Source organism: Balaenoptera borealis (genome assembly GCF_965194805.1).
Source record: "Balaenoptera borealis genome assembly, chromosome: 4".
Taxonomy (NCBI): Eukaryota; Metazoa; Chordata; class Mammalia; order Artiodactyla; family Balaenopteridae; genus Balaenoptera; species Balaenoptera borealis.
The window spans coordinates 145,773,922-145,799,183 of record NC_138861.1 but is presented as its reverse complement, the minus strand read 5'-3'; the positions used below and the strand labels follow the sequence as shown (position 1 = coordinate 145,799,183).

The 25,262-nt window shown below is 36.4% G+C and overlaps 1 protein-coding gene across 3 annotated transcripts in view; it reads right to left on the bottom strand.

The window, feature by feature from the left end:
• The window catches only part of NAA15 (N-alpha-acetyltransferase 15, NatA auxiliary subunit), a 75,963-nt gene that overhangs the window by 5,819 nt on the left and 44,882 nt on the right, over positions 1 to 25,262 (bottom strand). For all 3 annotated transcript variants that reach the window (XM_082389799.1, XM_082389800.1, XM_082389798.1), the window contains 7 exons: positions 23,337 to 23,506; positions 21,674 to 21,826; positions 20,989 to 21,117; positions 19,671 to 19,884; positions 11,440 to 11,633; positions 6,925 to 7,033; positions 4,612 to 4,710 (listed from right to left, as the gene is read on the bottom strand). In XM_082389799.1, the coding sequence (XP_082245925.1) occupies positions 4,612 to 4,710; positions 6,925 to 7,033; positions 11,440 to 11,633; positions 19,671 to 19,884; positions 20,989 to 21,117; positions 21,674 to 21,826; positions 23,337 to 23,506 (1,068 nt within the window). The remainder of the gene's footprint in view (positions 1 to 4,611; positions 4,711 to 6,924; positions 7,034 to 11,439; positions 11,634 to 19,670; positions 19,885 to 20,988; positions 21,118 to 21,673; positions 21,827 to 23,336; positions 23,507 to 25,262) is intronic.

Genomic DNA, 25,262 nt, shown 5'->3' with positions numbered 1-25,262 from the left:
GAAGGACCACCGAAGTATTTTCCTGTAATGAATACACTGTATTCATCATACTCCCAGGCTTTGGCATTCAGAGATGGAAAAACTGGCCCCCAACCTCTCTGGGTTGAATCCTAGTTTAGCTTTGTTTCATTATTATTTTGGTATAGAGAGACAGTCTGGAGCTTTGAGCCAGACAGACCTGGGTATGAATCTAGGCTTGGACAAATCATAACCTCTCTGAACCTCTTTCTTGATCGGTGAAACTGAGGTGATATCTAACCCAGAAGGATCACAGTAAGGAAAAGCTACGAACAAAATAGCTAATGATGTAATAGGTATTCCATAAACTGTAGGTACTATTTTTGTCATAGACTGAAGAAAAGATAAATAGATTTTCCCTTATGATTAGGAACTACTGTTGTGGCTTTCAAACTCTGACTACAACTAAGTATCTGTACTCTGGTGAACATGTATCCTATATACATACCTTATTATGGGAAATGAAAGTTTCACAGAACACTGACCCTTAATTTGTGCAACACGTGCTTGGATCTTCCACTCTATTTCTATTTTAGGTTTTCAAGTGCTGAAAATGACCCACTAAACTTCTTTCGTTGTCTCACTAATGGATCATTACCCTAAGTTTAAAAAACACTGAACTCTTGAATAGCGAACATCCAAGTGAAATATTCTACACATAATTAGTAACTGAATAATTGATTGATATATGCCCTTTGTTGGTTGAACAGCATTTCTTCTATCATTCTACAGAACTGGGTAGTTCAAATAAGTGAGCTACTAATTAAATAATTTAGTTTAACCTCCATTATGGCTGTATTTGCAACTTGGATTTGGCAATTTATCAATATCCGTCTTTCGGAGAGGAACTGGCACAGGAGTACAGAGAGAACCAGCAGAAAAATTGTTAAAATAGGTTATAGCCAATTACAATGAACGTTATGTCAACAAACAGGGGTCATCTATAAAATATGTTATTTCCATGGGCCTTATTGGTTTGCTTGAAATGCTTTCAGGATACTTTATATGCAGATAGGGAAGTAATTGTATAGTTTACATTATAGTTGGAAACTACACTTTTCATGTTTTTCATTACTTTCATTAACTTGTTTTCCTCAGATTAAACAATCTCCCCAGAAAAATCAAAACTGCTTTAAAAATTAAAAAAAAAAACTCATACAATTTAAAAAAATACATAAATATGTATCTCTTGGGATGTATCAAAGAGGAAATATTTAATAACTCCCAACATCAACTAATAGCTGTTTCCTTTTTGGGGGGTATTAATAGTTTGTATTAATAAAGCAATTCTTTGTTTAACAGATAAAAAGAATGTTTCCAAAAACATTTCCTTACTAGTTCACAAATCGTTTCTGGCCAACTCAATTTTCTCCCCTAAATCATGTAGATTGGAACTGTAATTTCCAGAAAGATATTAATTACAATCAATCAACCAACCAACCAACCAATCAATCAATTCTACTGTAGCAAAAAAAAAATTTTTTTTAACATTATACACCAATGAGGTGAGGAATTTATTTATTTATTTATTTATTTATTTAGCTAGCTAGCTAGCTAGGCTAGCTGGCTGCGTTGGGTCTTAGTTGCGGCACGCGGAATCCTTTCGTTGCCGTGTGTGGGATCTTTTAGTCGCAGCATGCAGGATCTAGTTCCCTGACCAGGGACTGAACCCAGGCCCCCTGCACTGGGAGCTCAGCGTCTTAACCACTGGACCACCAGAGAAGTCCCTGTAGTAAAATTCAGAATGTCCTATGGAATTCTATATAAGGAAGTTCCACCTGTACCTTTAAGAAAAGGGGCAGCCTCAAATGCCGAAGATTTATTAGGTAAGCTTTTATGGCTGAAGACTAATGAAGGGCGGGGAGTCAATCTAAAAATCCTTTGAAATTGATAAAAACTAACCAAAAAATACTGAGGTCTCAAGAAAGTAAAAAATCTTAGACTACCTAATTATCTTCCACGATACAATAATAAGTCCTGTGAATGAATCAAGAAAAAGAAATAACTGTGGGTAGGGGAATAAAACCTTTTCTAAGAGGCTTATGATTTGAGTCCTCAGATATCCTAAAATTAAAATCATGTTTGGTTCATGCTATTAGCTTATTAGCAGATTAAATAAACCTAGTAATCACCAACAGTTAAAAGTCACACTGAAGAAGGGGCTGATTCTTAGCAAAAGGAGTTTCCCTGGGTTCCCAGGCTAGCCAGCATTTTTTGCTAATTGGGTAGAATATGGTCATATTTTGTGTGAGATAATGACTACTCACTACTAGGTTATAGCACAACCTACTAAGTAATTTACTACTCAAAATGACAAAATAAATAAATGAGAGTATTAATTAAGCAAGGTGGTTTTTTTTGGGTGGGGGGAATACATTAGTATGGAAGAAAAATAATCTGCAGGGAAAAGGAAGAAATGAGTTTGTACAAATGAGAGAGGAAAATGATGTAAGATTCACGGTAGATCAAAGTGATCAAATAATACTAATTTTAAAAGCATTTAAGGGAATATAAACATATAAGGCAATATTAAAACAACTGAATACCTAAGCTCCTATCTTTTACTTAGAACTGACCAGAAATATAATTAAAATTGCTTTAAATTCTACAACTTAAAAAAAAAAAGTGAAAAACTTCAAAGTGGTAATATCATCCTCCTAATTAAAAACGGGGGAGGGAATACCCTATACAGTAAGTGACTTCGTGTAGCAGTTATTATCTACATTGGTAGTATAACAACATTCTGGAGATCTGGAAGCTGCCCATGACCATGCTGAAATGAACCTTCACTTAGAGAAGTCTCTACAACTGATAAAATAAGTGCGGAGGCATTGTTTTCACCTCCCCCCCCTCTGGAAAGGTGTTACTTGTGAGGATTTCTTTGTAAAGAAGTTACTACAATATAACTTAACATGACAAATGTGTTCCTGAAAAGTTACTTCAAAATCAAATCTTCTTCTCAAGAACCAAATATATTAGTTAAAGGAACCCTGTGAGTTACAGTAACAAAGATGCCGAAATCTAGTGAAAATAAGGAAATCTCTTCCTGACAATGATGTCAGCTGAACCCCTGGAGCAATGGGCACAGCTAACATTAACTCCACTCAGTCATTCTAACTTTGAATGCCAGGACCATTCTGCCTTCGTTCCTCTGAAGTCCATAAGCATTTTAATTTTCTGAAACAACTGTTGCAAGAAAATGGTCATATGTTCATCAATCCACACACTCATTACAAGCAAATACATCTAAATATGCCACTTTTAATTTGTATTTCAAAGGAAAGTCTCTAACTCCATAAAATTTATATGTATTATTTTATTACCTTTCAGGAAAGAATTGACTATATAAAAACAAAGTATGTATACATTGAAAATAGTTTAAACGCACTCCATTCTAACTGAGAATGAATTAAATAAGACTTGTTTCTAGCCTTAAAAGTTATTTTTAATACAAAAAAAAGAGACTAAAAAGAAACTCCCTTATTTTCTCTAAATACAGCAATTATTTCTTCTATTTTCTATAATGTGGTTACATTACTTATTACTTCAGAATTTTTAAAAATTGAGGAAAATTTTTCTATGATTCAGTTTCTGTAACAGGAATCATTTTTTTGACAAGCATAAATATGATTTAAATAAGGCTTTACTTTTTCTTAGAAGTCAAAACAATGTTCTTAATTGGGACAATTTAGCATTTTTCAAAAGAATGACCGGGATGCTTGGTTTAATCTCTTTATTTTTATATGATGGATGGGTTCACATGGGGTTAAGTATTCAGCAATGAGATAGCTAATTTAATAGTATTTCCAAATTCTGCAAACTGTTCTATTAAAGATTTAATTTCTCCTTATCCAGTCACTTAAAAAGAAAAACAAAAACAACACTACTTGACTACAGGAGTACTTTATTCTAAACTTAAAGCTCTTGTAGTAGAAAGAACAATATGAAGACCTGGGCTCTCATCCCTGCTTCATTACTAATTATTGATGTTATCTTAAATAAGTAATTTAGTCTTTTAGGGTCCCAGATTTCTCAACTATAAAAGGAGAGATAATTAGCATAAAATTCCACCTTTCGTGCTCTAAAATTCTGTAGCTTTACTTCGCGTTAAAACTAATGTACGGATCTTACTGTCTAAACCTTTGAAAAGTACAACAACTGTTTTATAGTTCTTTTTAACCTGTATTTAGTGACAAAGATTTTATGACTCAAATAACTGTGCTAAAGACATAGATAAACGAGATAACTGGTCAATTTCAAAGAGCTACTTTAATTTTAGAACAATTTACTAAGAAGTTTTACATAATGAAATATGATTCAAAAATTCAACTTGTTAACTTTTTAGAAACAGAAATAAAGGTGATTCTCAAATATCTGGACTGAATGATTCTATGTCAAAATCAGGTAACATTTCTAGCCTGAAAATAAAGACCTTTATCACAAAGAAAAGAACCCTTTTTTTTCCCCCTCAGCTGATTTAATACACAGCAGCCTTAAAATGATTGAGTTTATGATAAACTTGTACAAATCACTTATACAGTCACTATCAACTACTGCAGTCAAATACTTAAGTAATGGAAAACAAAAACATACCAGTACTAAAGAGTCGAATCATACATTCATGAAGCCAGGGATGACTAGAATCAATGGCAAATGCCCTCTTTACTGATTGTAGCATCAAAAGAAACTTTTCTATAAAAAGAAAAAGATATATTTTGATCATTTGATAAAAAGAGATGCCCTCCTTTGGAGGGCTAATTTATTACAAATAGAAAAACTCATTTAGAGTCCATCACATCTGAACTGCAACATATGACTAACGCAAATGATTTCCTCAGATTAGCAACATTAGCTAATATTTTCCACGCAACACTCTTTAAGAAAAAAAGGTTTTATTAAGTATAAAAAATTTAGATAGCATTCAACATTACTTGAACTAATGCCATATAAACAAGAAAATTTTGAAGCCATTTCATGCCCTGACCTCTTTTTTATAGTCAAATAAACGAATTTTTCCCATTACTTAGAAAACGTCATTGTTTACGCTTGAAACTAATACTGTTTATGCCTTTCTTGTGTTTTGTGACACGTGAAATGGTTTCCCTTCTACCTGACTGTTCCTCCCCTGTCACTCCCTGGCTTCTCTTCCCCCTCAAAAGGTATAGTATTCAACAAGGTTATGTCCTCAGTCATTTTCCGAGGACAGCGAGTCTCTCTCAGCACTGCCTCCTCCCACCCCGTCCCCCATGTTTTCCAAGCTTCAGGAGTGTTTCCACCTGATGCATGGAAAATTGCACCCGAATACTCACCACACTTCCAAGTCTCATCCATAACCACCTCTTTGTTAAGACTTCCCTAGTTTGGTATCATTCTCCAAATATCAAAATTCAAAACCCTGAATTCTGACAATTCCTTTTCCCTTACCCCCTACACTCAGAAAGCTAAAAATACTGCTATGTCCTTTGTCATTGCCCATTTCACACTGTTGCAACGCTGGAGAGTGATTCAGAGGTTAGTACACAGCAAAGAAGCCAACTGAATGGAATTTAGATTGCCTTTCACCACTTAAAGCAGAACAGCTTTTGTATTTTATACTCTGGGGCTCCATGCAAGAATATTTGTTTAAAAGAGAGTTGTGTTAACTGTTAAAAGTTTTAAAATTACTTGACTATTTATTAAACTAATTTTCCAGATTATAACAAAATCATTGTGGAAAATAGAAAATATAAAAAAATATTTTAATCACTCAAATTCCATCAAGAGACAATCTCTTATCTTTTGATCTATTTTCTTCCCAGCTACTTTTCTATTTTACATACTCATATAAATATCTTAATAAAGATTAAAATCAAACTATACCTAGTTCTGAATCTTATTTTGAAACGTTATATAGCAACCTTTTCCTGGCATTTGATAAACATGATTTTTAAAATTTATTTTATTTATTTTTTAATATTTATTTATTTTGGCTGCATTGGGTCTTAGTTACAGCACACCGGACCTTCACTGCAGCGTGTGGACTTCTTGGTTGTGGCATGCATGTGGGATCTAGTTCCCTGATCAGGGATGGAACCCAGGCCCCCTGCACTGGGAGCGCGGAGTCTTACCCACTAGACCACCAGGGAAGTCCCAGCATGGGTACTCTACAGAGGTACCATTTTATTCTGAGGTGCCATTTTATTCTATCTCGTTTAGCAGGACAGTTACACTGTTTGAAGCAGTAACTTTTTGTCACATGTTACTAACCAGTTTCCCTTTCCTTCAGTATGTATCACCTCAGTGATAAACTTTTTTCAATGAACCACTTGGATTACATCAATTCAATACCGTAAAATCTTCTTAGTATCTACTACGTATAGCTTATAAGAATTCTAAATCTGGCAACCAAGATCCTCCATTTATCCTTTACGTGGCTCAGGCAATATAGATAACCTCAACATTACTTACACACACTTGTGTTTTCTTCATGGATACTCTTCCCTTCTGTGCATCTTTTCTTTTAGAAGTATGGTACATTCTTCAAGATACACCTCAAACATCACATCTTCTATTTAAAACAATGGCTAATAGCTGACATTTATTTAATGCTTACTGTGTATCAGACACTATTCTAAGATCTATATGTATTTACTAAATGTTATCCACATATGAACATGATAATGCCTATATTTCACCTTAATCCTGGTTATATATTGTACATCTGTTTTTGATGCTAATGTTCCAGAAGAGATAATCACATCATCGTACTTCCCCACAGCATGTTGTCAACAGGAGGCATCTCTGTGAGGAAGCCGCACTGGCATTTGCCAGAACACCCTACAGTGCTGAGGCTGTCAGAACTGGGCGGCTGTAGCTGAGAAATTCCATGATCAGTCTGATCAGGGCCACTGTACCCTAATTGCCTACCTTTCCTAAAGTAAATCTCAAAGGCAAAAAGATGAGTTTCTATCTTGTTCTTCACCAAGTTCTTCAACGGAGTTAAAAATTTAATAGCTTCTTCCAATGGAGTTTCAACCTAACAAAAATAAAAGATATTATACAAATGGAAGCAAGATTTTGGGGGGATGTGAATTTACTCTTTCTATCAAAAACACTTTTTTGCTAAAAATCACTTACCAGTCACCCAGAAATACACTGTCATATTTCACCCACCCATAATCTAAAGGAAGAGGATTTTGAACTCCTCACTGGTTTTTAACTGTTGAGATTATACATTATCTCTGGATAGAAACTATCCAACAAGTAAAGAAGAAGATTAAATAGAACCAAAATGAGGAAAAGAAAGTATGAGAAACAGGTAAGATAGCCAAGGGAAAAAAAAAAAAAGACAGAGAAGGGATGTGAAATAGGATGAAAAGGGCTAAAAACTGTAGAGAACATTAAAGAATGAGTGAATGCTGAGTATAATCAAGCTATCAAAAAATAGTACAATATCCACTCTGTGTTGCTTTGTTCCACTACAAATTCTACAGAAATCTACATTTATTCAAATGCCATACTATTGGTGAGATGTCATTGGAAAAGATTTATATTTACAGAACTCTGTCTCTACCACCCTTCATTAATTATATAAATGTACTAATTACATATCTGTGATATTACCGGGCAAGTATAATGCTTACTAGATAATTGTGCTACTCTACTCCTAGACTGAGTATTGAGACAAGACTATTCTCTGTAGACTGGGGTGGAGGTAGGGAACAACACTATATTTATCAGAAGGGCACTGAACATCTGGGTCCTATATTCACCTTCTCTCATCACAGAGGCAATAACAATTTACCCTCAATGGAATTCGGATATGCCATATCTGTCCAACATGCTTCTGCCAGTACAGTAAATTGTGGTTTCACCAACACATTTTCTGGCCAAGGAAATTATTTAATAGCATTAAAAACAAAACAAAACAAAACAAACAAACAAACAAAACCAAGTCAAGCCATAAACGGTGTCTATAGGATTTACCTTGTACTAGTATGTAAAGCACTGGCCATTATTCTTAAGGACACATGCCAGAAATCAATATATGACAGCATCACGCTAAGAGCTCTAGATATCAAGAGACAGAGGAGAAAACAAGGGCCCTCATAAGTATGCCTTTCTCACATTTGTAAATATTCTGCTTCTTATTCCCATGACTCTATGCTCTACTGAGTTAGAATCTGTGGTATACAGGGGAGAAATGGTTACCAGGGAAAGGTAGAGGACTGGAAACTGAAACTGCCACCCAGGTACATCAAGCTTTTCATTCCTCAAGAGGTACAGACTGAAATGAGGATCACTGTATTGACCAGGATAATTTACCCCAGGCAGATATGGCTGTTATTATTATAAAATAGAAACAAAAAAGGATATTGGGAAGTGGAATCAAGCATCTGACAAGCATTACACTGACTGAAATCAAGTATCTGATTTGGAAAGAAAAAAGAGAGGAATGAATTCTGTCTGCAGTTCTCATAAATGAAAACATACGCCCCCAAAGGAGATGTGGGTCTCTTGTCCCCGCATGCTCCTGTGTGCCTCGCACAGGGAAGATTTTGTCAAGCTAAATCTAAACGATAAAATATAGGTACATAACCAAAATAAAGCTAACTGCATTTCTACATTTACATATATACAGTGCAGTAGAGGGGGATATAAACAAAAGCATGTAAATAGGGATGATGTTCTACAATCAGTGCTTCAAGATTTAAAAAAAAAGTCAAAACTACCCTTGAAAATCCCTGAAGTTGTTGAGACAGACACAGAGATATAGATATGAATATATAATATCACTAGTTCGCATTATATGTATGAAAACCACACATTTAAGTACCAAAATCGCAATCACTGTAGCAAGATAGTCACACTCTGAGAGGCACAAGAACTGAGACGGCAGTCATACCTCCCCCACCTCAAACTCAGGTGGGGTCCTATGTCCACTGAGAGAAGTACTGAATGGAATTGCCAGCATCATGCACACTCTTTTCTGTCTCTGTCTTGAAAAAAAATTACATCCAGTCAAGATCTGAATTTACCTAAGTTAAATAGATATAGAAAGGGACTGCACTGTGTTGACGGGCCATTTGCAAGGGCATTTTTTTAACATGCAATTTTAAAATTTATAAACTGGCCTGAACTCTAATCCAAGTGTTAAAATATGTTGTATAGGAGTGTATCTCCCTATACTCCCAGCACAGCGACACAAAGTCTAACACCGTACACTAGCTTAAGACTGAAGTTTAAAAATAAACACTATACAGACAGAGTGCTAAAGACTTATTACCCTTATAAGGAACATGTGTGTGCATAGAAGGAAAAAAATCCAGTTGAGATGAACACCGGCCAAAGGCACGGAGGAACATAGGATGGATGGTACACGAGAAAACTCATAAATACCAACTACCAACTACTGCCTCATGATAACCTGGATAAACAAGCAATAGAGATTCCACCAAGCTTTCAGATTTATACTCAGTTAATTCAATATTAAACTCACTAACTAAACCTCTTCCTATTTTCCTTCTCTCCTTCTTCACTGGAATAACTGCTAATTTGACAATGCTTTTAATTTATTTAAATTATCCTGAACTGGTGAACTGAATTTATCATTTACTACCTGGGAGAATGATGAAATGTAACCCCCCTCCCCAAAAAAGGCAACTACAGATTATAGACCCAGAATTGGCAGGCAGTTTTTTAAATAGCCTACAGCGTCCCTCCTGATTATGAGGGTTTGGTGTAATCTGGCCTTGCCACCTCACTGCAATATGGGTGAGTGTGGATGCTATCAGATGGGGGCAGCTTGGAGGCAGTTATCCTGGGAAGAGAAAGGTGTTATGTGCCTAACAGGTAAGAACAGCATATACTGAAGAGCAGTCCATGAAGCCGGGTGCCTTCCACTAGGCTCCTTTCCAATAAAGCAGTCAGAAGCACTTTCTGTAGGCATTATTTTGTTGTGAGACTACAACCCTCTAGCTACAAATGATTAGACTACAACTTGACATCTGGCCCCAAAGCAGCCATTATAGGTGAAATACAAAGAAAATGGAATAGTGTATAAGGAGACCTGGTACAAGAATTCTGCTCTGTGGGGTACTCCTTATTAGACACTGACTAAATCCAAACAGATCCCCTCTTTAAGAACTATAATGCGAGACGTAAAGAGCTACAAGAAAAAAGTCATTAAGTAAAGTTGTGGGACAGAGAGAAAGCAAGTGGAAAGAAGGACAGTGGCAGGCAATCAGTGATGGTGGTAAAAGTGGTAGCAAGAAAAGAAGCTGAGGCATAAAGATGAAAAGCCCCTAAAGTTGGTATTATCCCCGAGTAACTCTGTAGTTTTCCATGGGGCCTAAAAGGTCAATTTTCGGTGCTTCTTCACATCCCTGTATATTCTTCCCAACAACAATAAAAAGGCAGTATCTTTGTTCTTAGAAAGCACACAATTATTTGTAAATACAGCTTTGTGAAATCCAAGCTACGTTTATCTATGCTTCTTAAATAGTAATATTGCCACGAGATATTACTGTCCATCTGCTCTGATAGAATTCTAAAAATATTTTCCAACTCTATTCGGTAGGTATTATAATTTTCCTTAGTTATAAAGCAATCAATGATTTTGAATTTTTAGTTACTAGTAAGGCTAAACTGAACTCTAGGGCAATATGCTTACTATATTGCTTTAACATAGTAAATCATGCAATTATCTGCACGTGGAGTAGGAGGGTGTCAAGGGCCAGAAGAAAAGTGCGTATGTATGTTACTGATGAAAATGATTCACAGGACAATGAATGCCTTGGTTTCAGCTTAATAGTTAAAAATGGCAGATAAGATTTTGGCTTGGGGAAAATATTTGAGGACTTTTAAGATATTAGGTACAAATAGTAAATATAATAAAGAAATACTGTAAACTGACAACATGAGTGAGAGAGAGACATACAGAATTCACTTTTTAACGAGCTCAATTTAGGCTAGATATAAAAAGTTCAATGTTACCACTTACAACAGACACTACATTCTTTACACATATATTTTCTCTAGTCCTAACATTTCTGCCTAGTAGGGATTTTTCCAAGTCCCATTTTATATTTGAGAAAACCATCAGAGAGGTTAGACAAAATGTCCAAGATACACAATGAAGTGTAAGAGCTAATATGTGGTCCCAGATCAGAATGACTCAAAAGCCAAAACTTTCCAATATACCATACTAGATTACTCTGGATCAGAATCATTATTTCAAGTTTTAAATGTGAGATACAATCAGAAAAAAAGAGAGAGAGAAGAAAAGGAAGGAAGGAAGGAAGGAAGGGAAAGCAAGCTAAAAATTAAAGTGATTTTTTTACTCTAAAATCTATAATCAAATTGGCTGAATAAGACCGTATAAAATGACAATAGGTGGTCATGAAACTTCACTCAATGGTGCCAAACACTATTCTTAAGTACCTTGGCCAGCTTCTCGGGAATAAGTTCTTCTTTTGGACCTCCAATTTCCTCATCATCGTCGTCCTTCTTCTTTTTCTGATTTCTCTGCTGCTTTTCTTTTTCTGCATTTTTTTTCTCTTCCTCTATCTGGGCTTTCTTTTGAGCTCTTCTTTGTTTATTACGTAGCTTCTTTAGCTCTTTGTCAGACATGTTTGCTGTAAGCAGCAAGTGTTAATAAAATTATCAGTGTGTTAATCAGATTAGAAGTGATCAATTACTATGTAATATCCCATATAAACGCCCACTACAAATCTTCCCTGTTACACACGTTCATGTGCCTATGCGTACCTTTTAGTAGCGCCACCCTTGTTAAAGAACACTGACCTCCTCAAAAAACTTGTGAGACCCGGTGAAGCCCTACTGTGGCGACCACAGCAAAGCTCAAAAGCACATGAGCTCCTCCAGCAACAGTAAAGCGCCTGCAATTCTAGGAATGTGACCAGCTGCTCCATAACTCTATGGCACTGCCCCATGCCTTCTTAGTTATGCCTTCTCTAATCCTGTCAAACGGTGCTGCCACTGTGCCTCACATATTCTGCTTGTCAGAATACTTTGTTTATACATCTATTTCTCTTTTAGACCGTGAGTTCCTTGGTGGAAGAGACCTTGCTTTACTCGTAATCTTTGTATTGTCAGGGCCTAGCAGCACACCAAAACACAGAGAAAACACTCAAATATTTGTTGAAGGAATAATGAATAACTACACAGTAAATTTAAAATTTGACATTAAAAATTAACAATATCCCTTGAGGTACAACTATAGAATGTTTCAAAGAAAGACTGGAGATCACTGATAAACAAGCCATAATAAAGTGGAAAATCTGTACTGTTTAGACTTAAAGCAATAAATCTGAAAGCTACATGTACAATCAGTATTTATTTGGAAAATACTTGTCAATAATGAGAAATGAAAAAACTCATTCTAAAATATACCACCACTGTGGTGATTTTTAAATATGCCCACAAATTCTTCCCTTCAAAAAGTGGAGCCTATTTCCCTTTCCCTTAAATGTGGGCTATACTTAGTGACTCACTTCTCACTAATAGAATGTACTAGAAATGAAAGTGTATGACATCCAAGATTAGGACATAAAAGCACTGTGGATTCCTCCTTGCTTTCCCTTGGAGCACTCAGAGGAAGCCAGCTGTCATGTTGTGAAGAAACTCAAACCACCTTATGTAAAGACCCATGTGGCCAAGAGCAGTCCTCTGGCCATGCCATCTTGGAAGCAGATTCTCCAATCCTTCAGGTGCCTTGGCTGACATCTCAACTTCAACCTCCTGAGAGACCCTAAGTCTTTCCAATCATACAGCTAAGTGACTTTTGAATTCCTGGCCCCCAGTACCTCTGGGAAATAAATGTTTGTTGTTTAAATCTGCTAAGCAATTTGTTATGTAGCGATAGACAACCAACATATTTTGGTCCCTGGAAGTGCGATGCTGCTGCAATAAAACCCTACAATGTGGGGAGTGGCTCTGGGACCAGAGAGCGGCCAAAGGTGAGAAGACTTGGAAAAGAGAATTAACGGAAGCTTAAGAGCCTTAGACTATTAATAGATATCTAGATTTTGAAGAGGCTGCAAGTGAGGGCTAAAGTGAAGTGAGGAACACTTATAATCACATAGAGGCAGACAGCTTAGCAACACTTATAAAATGCATCAAGTGAACTGGATGATCCCGTTAGGTGGATTTCTAGGCCCCAAAACATGGGGGGGTGGGGGGGGGGTGGAGAAGAGGTTTGAAGATGGCACCTGATTCTTCTTGCTGCTTCTAGCAAAAATGCAAGAGAAAGAAACTAAAGGAAGGAGCAGGGACTTGAGGGTTTTGAAAATTCTCAACCTCTCCAGAAATGGCTGCTGAGCACAGATCAAACGCAGGGCACTGACAGGAAAACATGTCAAAAGGGAGAGCAGAGAATTTGGCTTTAAAATCTTTTGTTAAGACTCAGAATTCAGAAAAATGGTGCCTTAGTTACCAGTCAAACAAAGGCTCTCTTAAAAATTTTAAGGGTGTGATCCACAGATCCTCTCAATCACACAACAGACCTTCTAAGAAACTTAGAAGTTCTGTCCTCTCAGCAAAATCTCAAAGTAGACAAAGATACTTGTGCATGTGGATTTCAATGAGATTCACAAAAGATCCATGAAGTTTAAAAGAGAATTATAACGGTAGAAACACAGAAACTTGGACTGAAAGGAACATAGTATAAAATGAAAAGAGGTCTTCAGACAACCCACCCCCAAATTTTGGAAGCAGATTAAGACACTACTTAGCTGCAGACAAATGCTAACTTTCAAGAAAAAAGAAGGATTCAGAAGGTAGAACCAGGAACCCAGAGGGCAGAGCCAAGATCCATAAAGAATTATTCCTAGGTCTCGAGTCCTCATCAAAGAACTGCTAACCTGGACCCAACTGGACTTGAGAATTGACATGAACCAGTAACTCCAATGTGCCTCCCGTTCCCCACTCACCACCCCTTTGTGTCTACAGTGTGTGCCTAACCTCTCTCTCACCACTTTATACTGGTTCACAGGATTTCCTATCAAGAACTCTGCTTGAAGAGCTACACTAAAGAACCATATTCAAAAAACCTCATTCACAAGATAACAATCTGGACTTTGAGCTAATGCTGTAATGGGATGAGACTTATGGAGGCCTTGAGAGGGGCAAGTATATTTTGCATGTAAGAATGTAAATAATTTGTGTCCAGAATGCAGAACATGGCAGTTAAAAATATGTCCACAAATTCTTTGATTTCTCCTTCCCACTCAAGTATAGGTTGTACCTGGTGACCCACTCGACCAATTAAAATGTAAAGGAAGTGGCAGGGTGTTATGTCAAGAGACGAGAACAGTAAAGGTGTTATGGCTTCCTCCTGGCTCTCTAGCGTGGCCATGTCTTGAGGAACTCAAGACACCCTCTGGAGAGACCAAGGAATTAAGGCCTCCTGCCAAGAGCCATGCGAGTAAGCCATCCGGGAAATGGATCCTCCAGCCCCAGCCAAGCCTTCAGATGACTACAGCTCCAGCCAATATCTTAGCTACAACTTCCTAAGAGACCCTGATCCTGAACCACCTAGATGCTTCTGAATTCCTGACCTATGGAAATGGTTGGTTCCAGATGCTAAATTTGGGGGTAATTTATTATGCAGCAAGAGATAAAAACAAATATATACCTGTTTCTCTTTTTCCTGGTAAAGAATTCCTTACTACTAGAAAAGAAAATTTCAAACAAGAACTAAAAATTACATCCTACATTACAACACAAGACTGCGTGAGTGGCCACATAAATTCTGGCCTTTTAATGATGTGTGAAATAATTGCTACCACTTGCATCCTTACTGCAAGACTAGATACAATACACACATTATTTTATTTAACAATCTCACAACCTCATAATATTATTTTATGTATCAGAAAACTGAGTTTTCAGAAGAAAAATAATGACTCAGAGTGATAGTAAAAGGCAGAGCAAGGATGTAAATCCACTTCACTTTGCCTCCAAAATCTAAGCTCTCTCTTTCCACTATGCTACACCAGGGGTCAGCAAACTTTTTCTTCAACAGGCGAGATACTAAATATTTTTCGCTTTGCAAGCCACAGGTCTCTGTTGCAACTAAACTCAGCTGTCATAGCACAAAAACAGCAACAGACAGTATGTAAATGAATGGGCTTGGCTAGGTCCCAATAAAACTTCATGTACCAAAAGAAACTGCAGTATGGATTTGGCCCATAGGCTAGTTTGTGACCCTATTCTGTAATACCTGTCACTGCCTTAAGAGGACTCAACTCAGTTCACAATAATTGCCATACCAAGATAGAGAAAGGAATCCACATAGGAAATTAATATAGACATTAAGAGTCCTAATCCTGTTTCACATAATTTAGCACTAATTATCTGGACAGGCACTGTCTCAAGTTTACATAAATTAGCTAGTACTTGTGTGAACTTAATAGAGACTCAAAATTTTAGCTTAGGAGGAGCCAAAGGAAAATTCTACTACACTAGAATATTGCATTATCTTTTTTTTTTTTAAACTGAAGAGAGGGGTTGTTTATTTATTTATTTATTTATGACTGTGTTGGGTCTTCATTTCTGTGCGAGGGCTTTCTCTAGTTGCGGCAAGCGGGGGCCACTCTTCATCGCGGTGCGCGGGCCTCTCACTATCGTGGCCTCTCTTGTTGAGGAGCACAGGCTCCAGATGCGCAGGCTCAGTAATTGTGGCTCACGGGCCCAGCTGCTCCGCGGCATGTGGGATCTTCCCAGACCAGGGCTCGAACCCGTGTCCCCTGCATTGGCAGGCGGATTCTCAACCACTGCGCCACCAGGGAAGCCCGCATTATCTTTTTTAAAAAAATTTGGGTTTGGGTATATGTGAACATATGCAGGTATATGTGTATACACAGAAAATAACATCTGAATCTAGACTACTCTACCCAGCCAAACTAACGTACACATAAGAAGGCAAAATAAAAGAAATCTGGCCATATGAAGACTCTTAAGTTTACTGAAAGGGTAAAAACATGAGAAGCAAAAGATAACTTCTCAAGCAAATAAAGGGTACCTACAAGATCTTTGCTATAAATATCAAGCTTTTTGGTGAACCATTAGAAGCACTGTGTCTAAAAAAAAAGGCAGCAAGCAAACTACTGTTCCTGTTAATCAGCACTATTTCAGCAACCCTAACCAATGCAATAAGGCATGGGGGAAAAAAAGAGGTATAAATACTTAAACTGCTTACAGATTAATATAACGGCCTACATAGAAAAATTTTTTAAATCAACTGAAAAATCTACTAAACCTAATATCAACGTTCAATAAGGATACCAACATACAAAAGCTGTAACAATATTCATTTGGAATACTGTAATGGGAAAGGGGGACATGTAAGGAAAATGCAAAGAGTAAATCTGCTAAAGTTATAACACAACAATTACACTAAAAAGTAAATAGGAGATACATGCATTCTAGTATGCGAAGACTCAATGTTGTTTAAGATTTCCTGATCCCCAAACAGTAATTTATATGTTAAATGCAATTCAAATTAAAACTCCAAAAGAAACTTTCTGGAAGATCAATTAACTCTACAGTTCTTACATAAGCAAAAATTAACATAAACCAAGAAAAATCAAAAGACATAGTGTTAGATTAAGAAGAGAAAAACGGATAAGAAGAGAAACCCGTATACTGATGTCAATACAACATAGTTTTACTGTGTCTTTATAGTAAGTTTTAATATATGTGAGAACAAGACACCATGCCCACAACCCACCAAAGTATTTTTTCAGAGCTTACTTCAGGATAAAAGTGGCATTTTAAAAGAGTGGGGAATATGGACAACCTATTTAATAAGTACTATTTAGGAGTCAGCAGTCTTTTATGTGGGGATAAAAAAAAGCTACCCTCCACCTCACATCACATATAAAAATTATCTCCAGATGATTAAACAGCCAAATGTAAAAATAACAAAGCCAGTATTATAAGAAAACATAGAAGATATTTATAAATATATTTTACATTTTGAAGGAGAAAAGCCTTTCTAAGCAAGACCCAGAAGCCATAAAAGACTAAAAAACTTTGATTTCAGAAAAATTAAAGCTTTTACATAAAGAAAGACACCCACTGTAAATAAAGGTTAAGACCTAAGTGACAGGAAGAAAATATTTGCAACACATAAATAAGGATTACAGTCCTGAGTATGTACAGAACTCCTACGAACCAAGAAGTTTCAAAATAAAACGGGCAAAAGATATGAACAGGCAATTCACATAAGAAACCTAAAGGCCACATGAAAACGTACGCAGGTGTTCCACTCTTAAAAATCTAGGAATTATAAATTAGATGTTCTCCCCAAAGTAACAAAAATGTAAAGGATGGACAATTTTCAGTGTTAGCAATAAAATAAAATATCAGTACACTGTTGGTGGCAATAAAAACCTTTTATGGAAGGCAATTTTATACATTTCTCATACTCTCTGACCTAGCAATTTCCACTTCTAACAATCCATAATAAAATATGTGCATAATGATGACCTACAGGACATTTACTGTAACACTGTAAGGGGTTGGGGGGGACCCACATGGATTCCCACATAGCCATTAAAATGACTGATGATGATATTAGCTGTGCCCAGACATGGAACAATACTATAAAAAGAAGGGGAAAAAGTATAAATTTCAGAACACTATGAATCATATCATCCCATTTATGGGCTACAAAAATAAAACGAACAAAACCACCACAAGAACTACCCTGAAAGGTGTGTGTAGAGCATGTGTGCACATAAAGCTCTGAAGATGGTAATTGTGCACAAAGGAAATTGAACATTTCATAGGGATAGCCCTTTGAAAGAAGATAGCCTGTGGGTAGGAGAAAAGGGAAAGGGGATTTTCACGTTTGCTAGTTATTTTTCTAAGTTGTTTCAACTTTGTATGTTAAGAGTTAATTGTGCATTATTTGCATAATTTGAAGAAGAGGTGGAAGGCAGGAAGAGTGAACAGGAAGGTAAACAGGGACTTCCCTGGGGGCGTAGTGGTTAAGAATCCGCCTGCCAACGCAGGAGACACGGGTTCGAGCCCTGATCCGGGAAGATCCCACGTGCCGCGGAGAAACTAGGCCCAAGCGCCACAACTACTGAGCCTGCGCTCTGGAGCCTGCAAGCCACAACTATTGAGCCCGCATGCCACCACTACTGAAGCTCATGTGCCTAGCGCCCGTGCTCCACAACAAGAGAAGCCACCACAATGAGGAGCCCATGCACCGCACGGAAGAGTAGCCCCCGCTCACCGCAACGAGAGAAAGCCAGTGCGCAGCAACCAAGACCCAACGCAGCCATAAATAAATAAATAAATAAGTTTATTTATTTATTTTAAAAAAGGAAGGTAAACAAAAGAAGCCAGAGGATCACTGCTCTCAGCTTCAATTATAAATTGTCCTGTAGATTCTCATTGGCATCTTCTTGCCAGTTGAAGAAGCGAAGACAGATAGATTCAAGTGAAATCTGTCTAAGGGTTTCTATATGTGACCTTAGAAAGTTCTAAATTGTTCTTAGGCAACAGGAAATATAATTTAACAACAAATTAACAGAAAGATCCAAAGGTCTTTAGCAGGAGGAAGTATCGAAAGTAACCAACATAACCTCAGGAGAGGCATAAGCTCAGGACTGAAGAAAAAAAATCTGACACGGTTTTTATGTCCCAACTCCTGTAACATTTTTGCCATGAAAATGTCACAAAATATTTGGATGAACAATTAATTTTTTATCTTTCTACATTCCTAGGTCACTTTTATGCTGAGATCCTTTCCCAAATAATTAACTAAGGAAGACTTCTCCCTACACATCCTGACATCTTGCTATAAAAATGGCATGTTAAAACTGGTCAAATGGTAAATCATTGAGCAATTTTACTGGCTTAATTCTAAGCTGGGTTTTAATGTTCAAGCAGTATTTACCTTTTAGTAGGTTAATTATTCATTATTACTAAAAGGAGAAATAACTAGATATACTGACGGCCAACACTAATGTGGAGTTCCAACACTAATATAAAATTAGTATAGTATTGCACTTAACAATTTATAGTATTGGGTAAACCAGATATTAAATGTAAAGTTCATGAAATTCAACTCCTTAAAAGCTAATGATCAGTTACAAATTAAATTCTTGCTTAACTTTTGAAAGACTAAAGTAAACGGTATTTTTCTTTTGCTGCTTAGAAAAATTCACAAAACAGTCATCACCATTTTTTAAAGCATGTATAACATCGTCCCACAAGGTGCTTAATAAAAAGCTCAGGAAATGGACTTCCCTAGTGGCTAAGTGCTTAAGAATCCGCCTGCCAATGCAGGGGACACGGGTTCGAGCCCTGGTCCAGGAAGATCCCACATGCCGCGGAGCAACTAAGATCCCACATGTGCGCCACAACTACTGAGCCTGCGCTCTAGAGCCCGTGAGCCACAACTATGAAGCCCACGCGCCTAGAGCCCATGCTCCACAACAAGAGAAGCCACCGCTATGAGAAGCCTGCGCACCTCAACGAAGAGTAGCCCCCGCTCGCTGCAACTAGAGAAAGCCTGAGTGCAACAAAGACCCAACGCAGCCAAAAAAAAAAGAAGCTCAGGAAAAATCTACATTACACAAAAACATAAGTACACACATACATACCACAGAAACAATAAGAACTCTTTATTATACCTGTATCAGCTTCACGTTCTTTATTCTCATCTGTAAGGGGGTTGTCGTGAAGCTTCAAATAGATCTCTATAGCAATTCTTGCTGCCTTGAAGTAAAATGGATGCTGTCGAAGTACATCTTCTAGTTTTAATAAGTCCACATATGATCTAAGGGTAATCTTCCTCATACAGTATGTATGAAAGTCAAACTGGTCATCAGTGATTTCTATAAAATGCTAACAAAATTATCTTTTTTATTACAGTGAAGTATAGCAATAGCAAAGAAACTACAAAAATGAAAGCCTTGGAATTACTTGTTTCCTAGGCATGAAAAAAATCAGTAAAATTTTAGAATATTAAAAATGACAATAATTCAATTTAAATACTTTGCATATCAAATAAGCAAATATAATTGGCCATCACCTAGCATAGTATAATGGCATATATAAGGCACTGAATTACTTGTTGAATGAAAGGAAACACAATGCTTTAAAATATATATATTTATTCCTTCCTTAATCATACTTAAGTAAAGCTATCAGGACAAATCCAACAGAATTTATTAGCATACATAATAGTGCAGTACAGTAGATTTACATGTTAAACATTCAGTCTTTATATTTAGAACAATTTGCAAAGGATTTTAATACTGCAGTATATGGTAATTTTTCTGAGAATACAAATCTGAATTCTATGCAATGAAATGCTGGTATGTGGGAGAGAAATCAATCAGTGAGTAAGTCAAGCAACCAGAAGCTAACACATTTCAACTAAGCTCTGGGGTTCTCGACTTAATAACAGAACAAGCATGAAATTATATAAATTATTTTTATATATGAAAATCACAAAAAATGAAAGCCAACTACTAGTGATAGAAATGACTCAGAAGTGAAAAGGACTAAGAAAAGAATAAATTTATCATAACATGAGGAATTACATAGGTTACAGAAATACTGTGAAAAGGCTTCAAAGCTTATAAATAATATTTATCAGGGCATAAGGCACCACCAATCAACAGCTTTCTGGGATAGCTTAATGAGCTTTGTATGTATTAATGAAGAAGCAGAAACATTCAGAAATCAATGAAAACACAGCCAAGATACAAACTTTCCCTTAAGTTTCTTACAAGAATTCCGGCAGGAAGAGTAGACAATGGGGAAGTCTGCTTAATATAGTCTATATTATTTCCATTATAAAATTTGAAAAATATGAACACTGGTTTTTAGAAATCACTTACTATACATTATAAGGTGAGAGAAAAGAAAAAACTATAGGATTACCTCAAAACTTTCAATGTGTAACAAAATGAAATGAGAAACTTTTATGTATGTGGTACTTACTCTCTCAATCTCATGACATTTCTTAAGTGCTTCACCAAATTTATTCATTGCCTTATAAGCTTGGGCACATTCTGTCTGGAACCACATGCACTGCATTTCATTTAAATTCTCAACCGCTGATGTTCCTTCCTATATGAAAAGCACACATACTCAAAGACAATTTCTTATCAAATACATTATTCCACCATAGGATTTAAGAAGGAAAGATGGTCAACTGATTTGAATTCTTTCAAAATAATTTTCTAATTTTTTAAACCATTCTCAGGGTAAGAGGGAATAGTTAATATGTGAAAGAAATTAGAATTGTATTTCTAACCACTAAAAAAAATATACATATATAGCCTTGTAAATGATTAATCAGAAGGTCTACATAATTGGGGATGGAAAGTAACATAAGAAACAGAACAGTAACACACGGCAGATGTTCAATTAATATTAGTTCCCTTCGCCCTTAAAAATTTCAATTGAACATACATCAATATAAATCAGAGTTTAAAAACCCACTGCACAACCATATTAAAAAAATGTTGTTTTATACTAATATTGATTTCAGTTTTTTCTGATAAGGCAACTTAATTAAAATCCTGTCTTGATATTAAAAATATCAGATGTAAACTCTGAAAACTAAACAAGGTATACAAGTATGAACTATTTATTCACAAGCAAGAAAACTAGCTGTACAAACCCTTGTAAACTTCGAGCACATTTCTTCAGCCTCTTTTATCAGATTGGCTTTTAGCATGTATTTTGCACACTTGGAGTTGATAAATCTGTCTGCTGTGTCCAAGGCCTGGGCCTCATCCATCCACCTCGCAGCTTCTTTAATATTCCCAGCATGCTAATAATAACAGGGTACAAAAGCAAAATAAACCAGTCAGAGTATGCTAATTTTACTATGCAAGTAATTAGTTTCCTGTTCATAAATAACTAAAACACAAATGGAAGAAACAGTAATCTTCTGTCTCTTACGACCCTAATCAATGTAGATGCATACATTCTACAGAATGCATACATTCTAACTTATCAGAAATATAAGTTCTGATACCTTTCTGGCGATGTAGAATATAAGCTCTCTGATAGTAAAGATTTGTTTTAAAAATTTTGTCTACTGTTATAACCTCATTGACTACACACTACAACAGTGCCTGGCACATAGTGAATGCTCAAAAATAATTGTTGAATCAAAGAATAAATAATAATCAAAATCTTTAAGCCAGAACAACATAATTTAATGTAAAGGTCATAAAAGGCAAAAGGATGGTCAAATCTCTACTCCACAAGAACCATGGAAACATTACATTAGGACCACTGGTGGACAATGAGCCTCATTCTACTTCGTCTAACTAGTCCATTCGGCAAGGTCACAAAACTAATGAGCCTTACTTGGCTTTAAAAAAGTGCTTTTAAAACATTACTTGGGGGACTTCCTGGTGGTGCAGTGGTTAAGAATCCAACTGCCCATGCAGGGGACACGGGTTCGAGCCCTGGTCTGGGAAGATCCCACATGCTGCGGAGCAACTAAGCCTGTGTGCCACAACTACCGAGCCTGCGCTCTAGAGCCCACGAGCCACAACTACTGAGCCCGCGCGCCTAGAGCCCGTGCTCCGCAGCAAGAGAAGCCACCGCAATGAGAAGCCTGCGCACCGCAATGAAGAGTAGCCCCCACTCGCCGCAGCTAGAGAAAGCCTGCGCACAGCAACGAAGACCCAACGCAGCCAAAAATAAATAAAAAAATTAATTTCAAAAAAATTACTTAATTTCATAACTTTTTGGTAAATGAATTATTGGTTTACAATCTCTTCCCCAAGAGCTTTTATTACTAAATTGTATTTGTATTAAGATAGTAAAGCAGTAACTTTATTTTAAGATGATTTTTCTCAAGCAAGACTCAGAAGTTGAAGAGGCAAAGAGGTAATATGTAGAATTCATAGTAGACATCTTCAGTTTCATTTTAAGATTACCAGATACTGATATATATGAGCTTACTGAAATGTTAATAGAAACAAACATTTCGCAGCAAATGTAATTATTTTTTATTATCTATAGCCTTGCTACTTAAAACCAAGAAAATAACCAGATACGTGTATGAACAACCATATATATGAATGACCATATGTATATATGTATACTTGTGTTTGTACATAAACTGATACAGATGGGTGAGCAAATGAGCATGACCACGACAAGTCTCAAAGTAATCAGACTGAGAAATGTACTATATCTGTTGCTCCATGTTTTGCGAGCTATCAAATACGCCATTTCTCTTACCGCATTCAGACTCTATAGCATGTGTTTTCTTAATTTGTGTCTCACTGCGTCGTTAAGAAAAGAGGAGAAAAGATTTTTACCTTATAGATTTTAGCTTTCACAAGAAAGAGTTCTATCAACGTGGGTGTACTTTCAATAGCGGTATTTATGTACCCCAGAGCAACAGACGGCTGCCCAGTCCTGTCGTAGTGCTGTGCCAAGTAGTACTGGACCCAAAGTAACGTGGTCGGCGGTTCTTCCTTCCCATCGTCTTTGAAAAGTGGGGGGGCGGGGGAGGAAAGAAAGCAAGCTTAGTCATTAGAGATATTAGTAACAGACTAGCCACCTCAAAGTGGCTCTATCTTTATTAACAAGGGAAGCAGCTCAAACCATGTGATTTATGCATCTGGTTATGCAACTAGCTCTAACCCTACAAAATCTTTGGAAGGGACCACGCTTTCTGCTCTGTATCATTATAGCTCCTAGCACAATGTCCTGCATAGTAATAACTTCATATAGTAAACATGGCAGATGAATGAGATCAAAGCTATAACAAATTGCCTAAAAAGAAAACTGAGGGGAGCGAGGGGGAGGGGAGGGTTTGGGGTGGAGGGAGAAGACATGACAAGCTGTACTAGAACTATGAGTATACTGGTCAGGATGTTATGTATGAGGGTAAAAAATAAATAAATAAAGAGAAAATTTCCATTAATGTGATGGTAAAAAAAGAAAAAGAAAAAAGAAAGGCATGACTGCTTAATTGGGTTTCTAGCTAATGTACCAAACTATACATAAATATACTTGTGATGTGGTTATTTTGAATTTTGGTGATTATAAGATTCTTAATATATTTTAATATTATTCTGAATATGCAACAATGCATAATTTAGGTTAAATAAAAATTATACCCAGAAAATGAGATGAGTAAAAATACTTATTCTGTATTTTAGTTCATAATTTTATTTTTTATATACTCACAAGAAAGTGTGTAAGTTAAATATACAACCCACACATTAAAAAATGATTTTTTAATACAAATTTCTAAAATCTAAGAACTGTTATTTGCTTTCAAAGAAAGCAACAGAGTGCTTATTTTTATCCTAGTAGAAGTAGGATGGCTCAGTGGACAAACAATAGGAGTGGAACTCACCAACTCCCGTTCTGATAGATCTGCAACTAAAGTGCTGCATATTCTTGGGCATGTCATTGAACCTCTTCCACATTTGTAAAATATGTAGGAAAATGCTGATAATCAAAGGAACATCATGATGATTAACCAATGAAACCATGGTAACGCCTTCTAAAAAGTACTATTTAAATTCATCTGAGACCTAGAAACAGTGATCAACTCAATAGCAATAAGCACCCCAGGTCCCATACTGGGCTTTCCCACTGTAGGAAACACGGCTCCTTGGGAAAAACAACTGATTACATGTCTGCTGTGGGCAGTATACAAGATGAGCTAGAATATTTTGTCATACCAAACTGCAAGGAAGCTATCAATTACTATCCTAGTATGTGAAGGCTTGAACCATTTGAAACTGCAAATATGTTTAAAGTCATGAATTCATAATAATACCTTTAAAACATGTATTGGCCATCTTTGAAGAATGCTACTAAACCAATTCATTATTTTGAAAACTGGTAAAGAACAAAAAAGTAGGCTAGGCAGGGGAGAAAAAGCAGCATTTATCTTGCTTTTTCTATACAAACTGAAATACTGCATAAGCAGATAACAGATAGTGTCTCTTTTTAAGATAATAAAAAATGAATGGTAGAATATCACTAGCTTATAATTCTTAACAGTTCTTAACATATGAAACAAATACTTCATGCCTCCTGATCAAAGAACACACCACCATCTTGAAATAATCTTGCTCATCCCTTTGTCTTTAAAACAAAAAGGAAAAAAAAAAATCAAATCAAATCTTATCAAACCTGCAGTCAGACCTTTCCATTAGAAGTTTCTGTAATGATGGAAATGTTCTGGATCTGCCCTGTCTAATAGGGTAGGCATTAGATTTGCA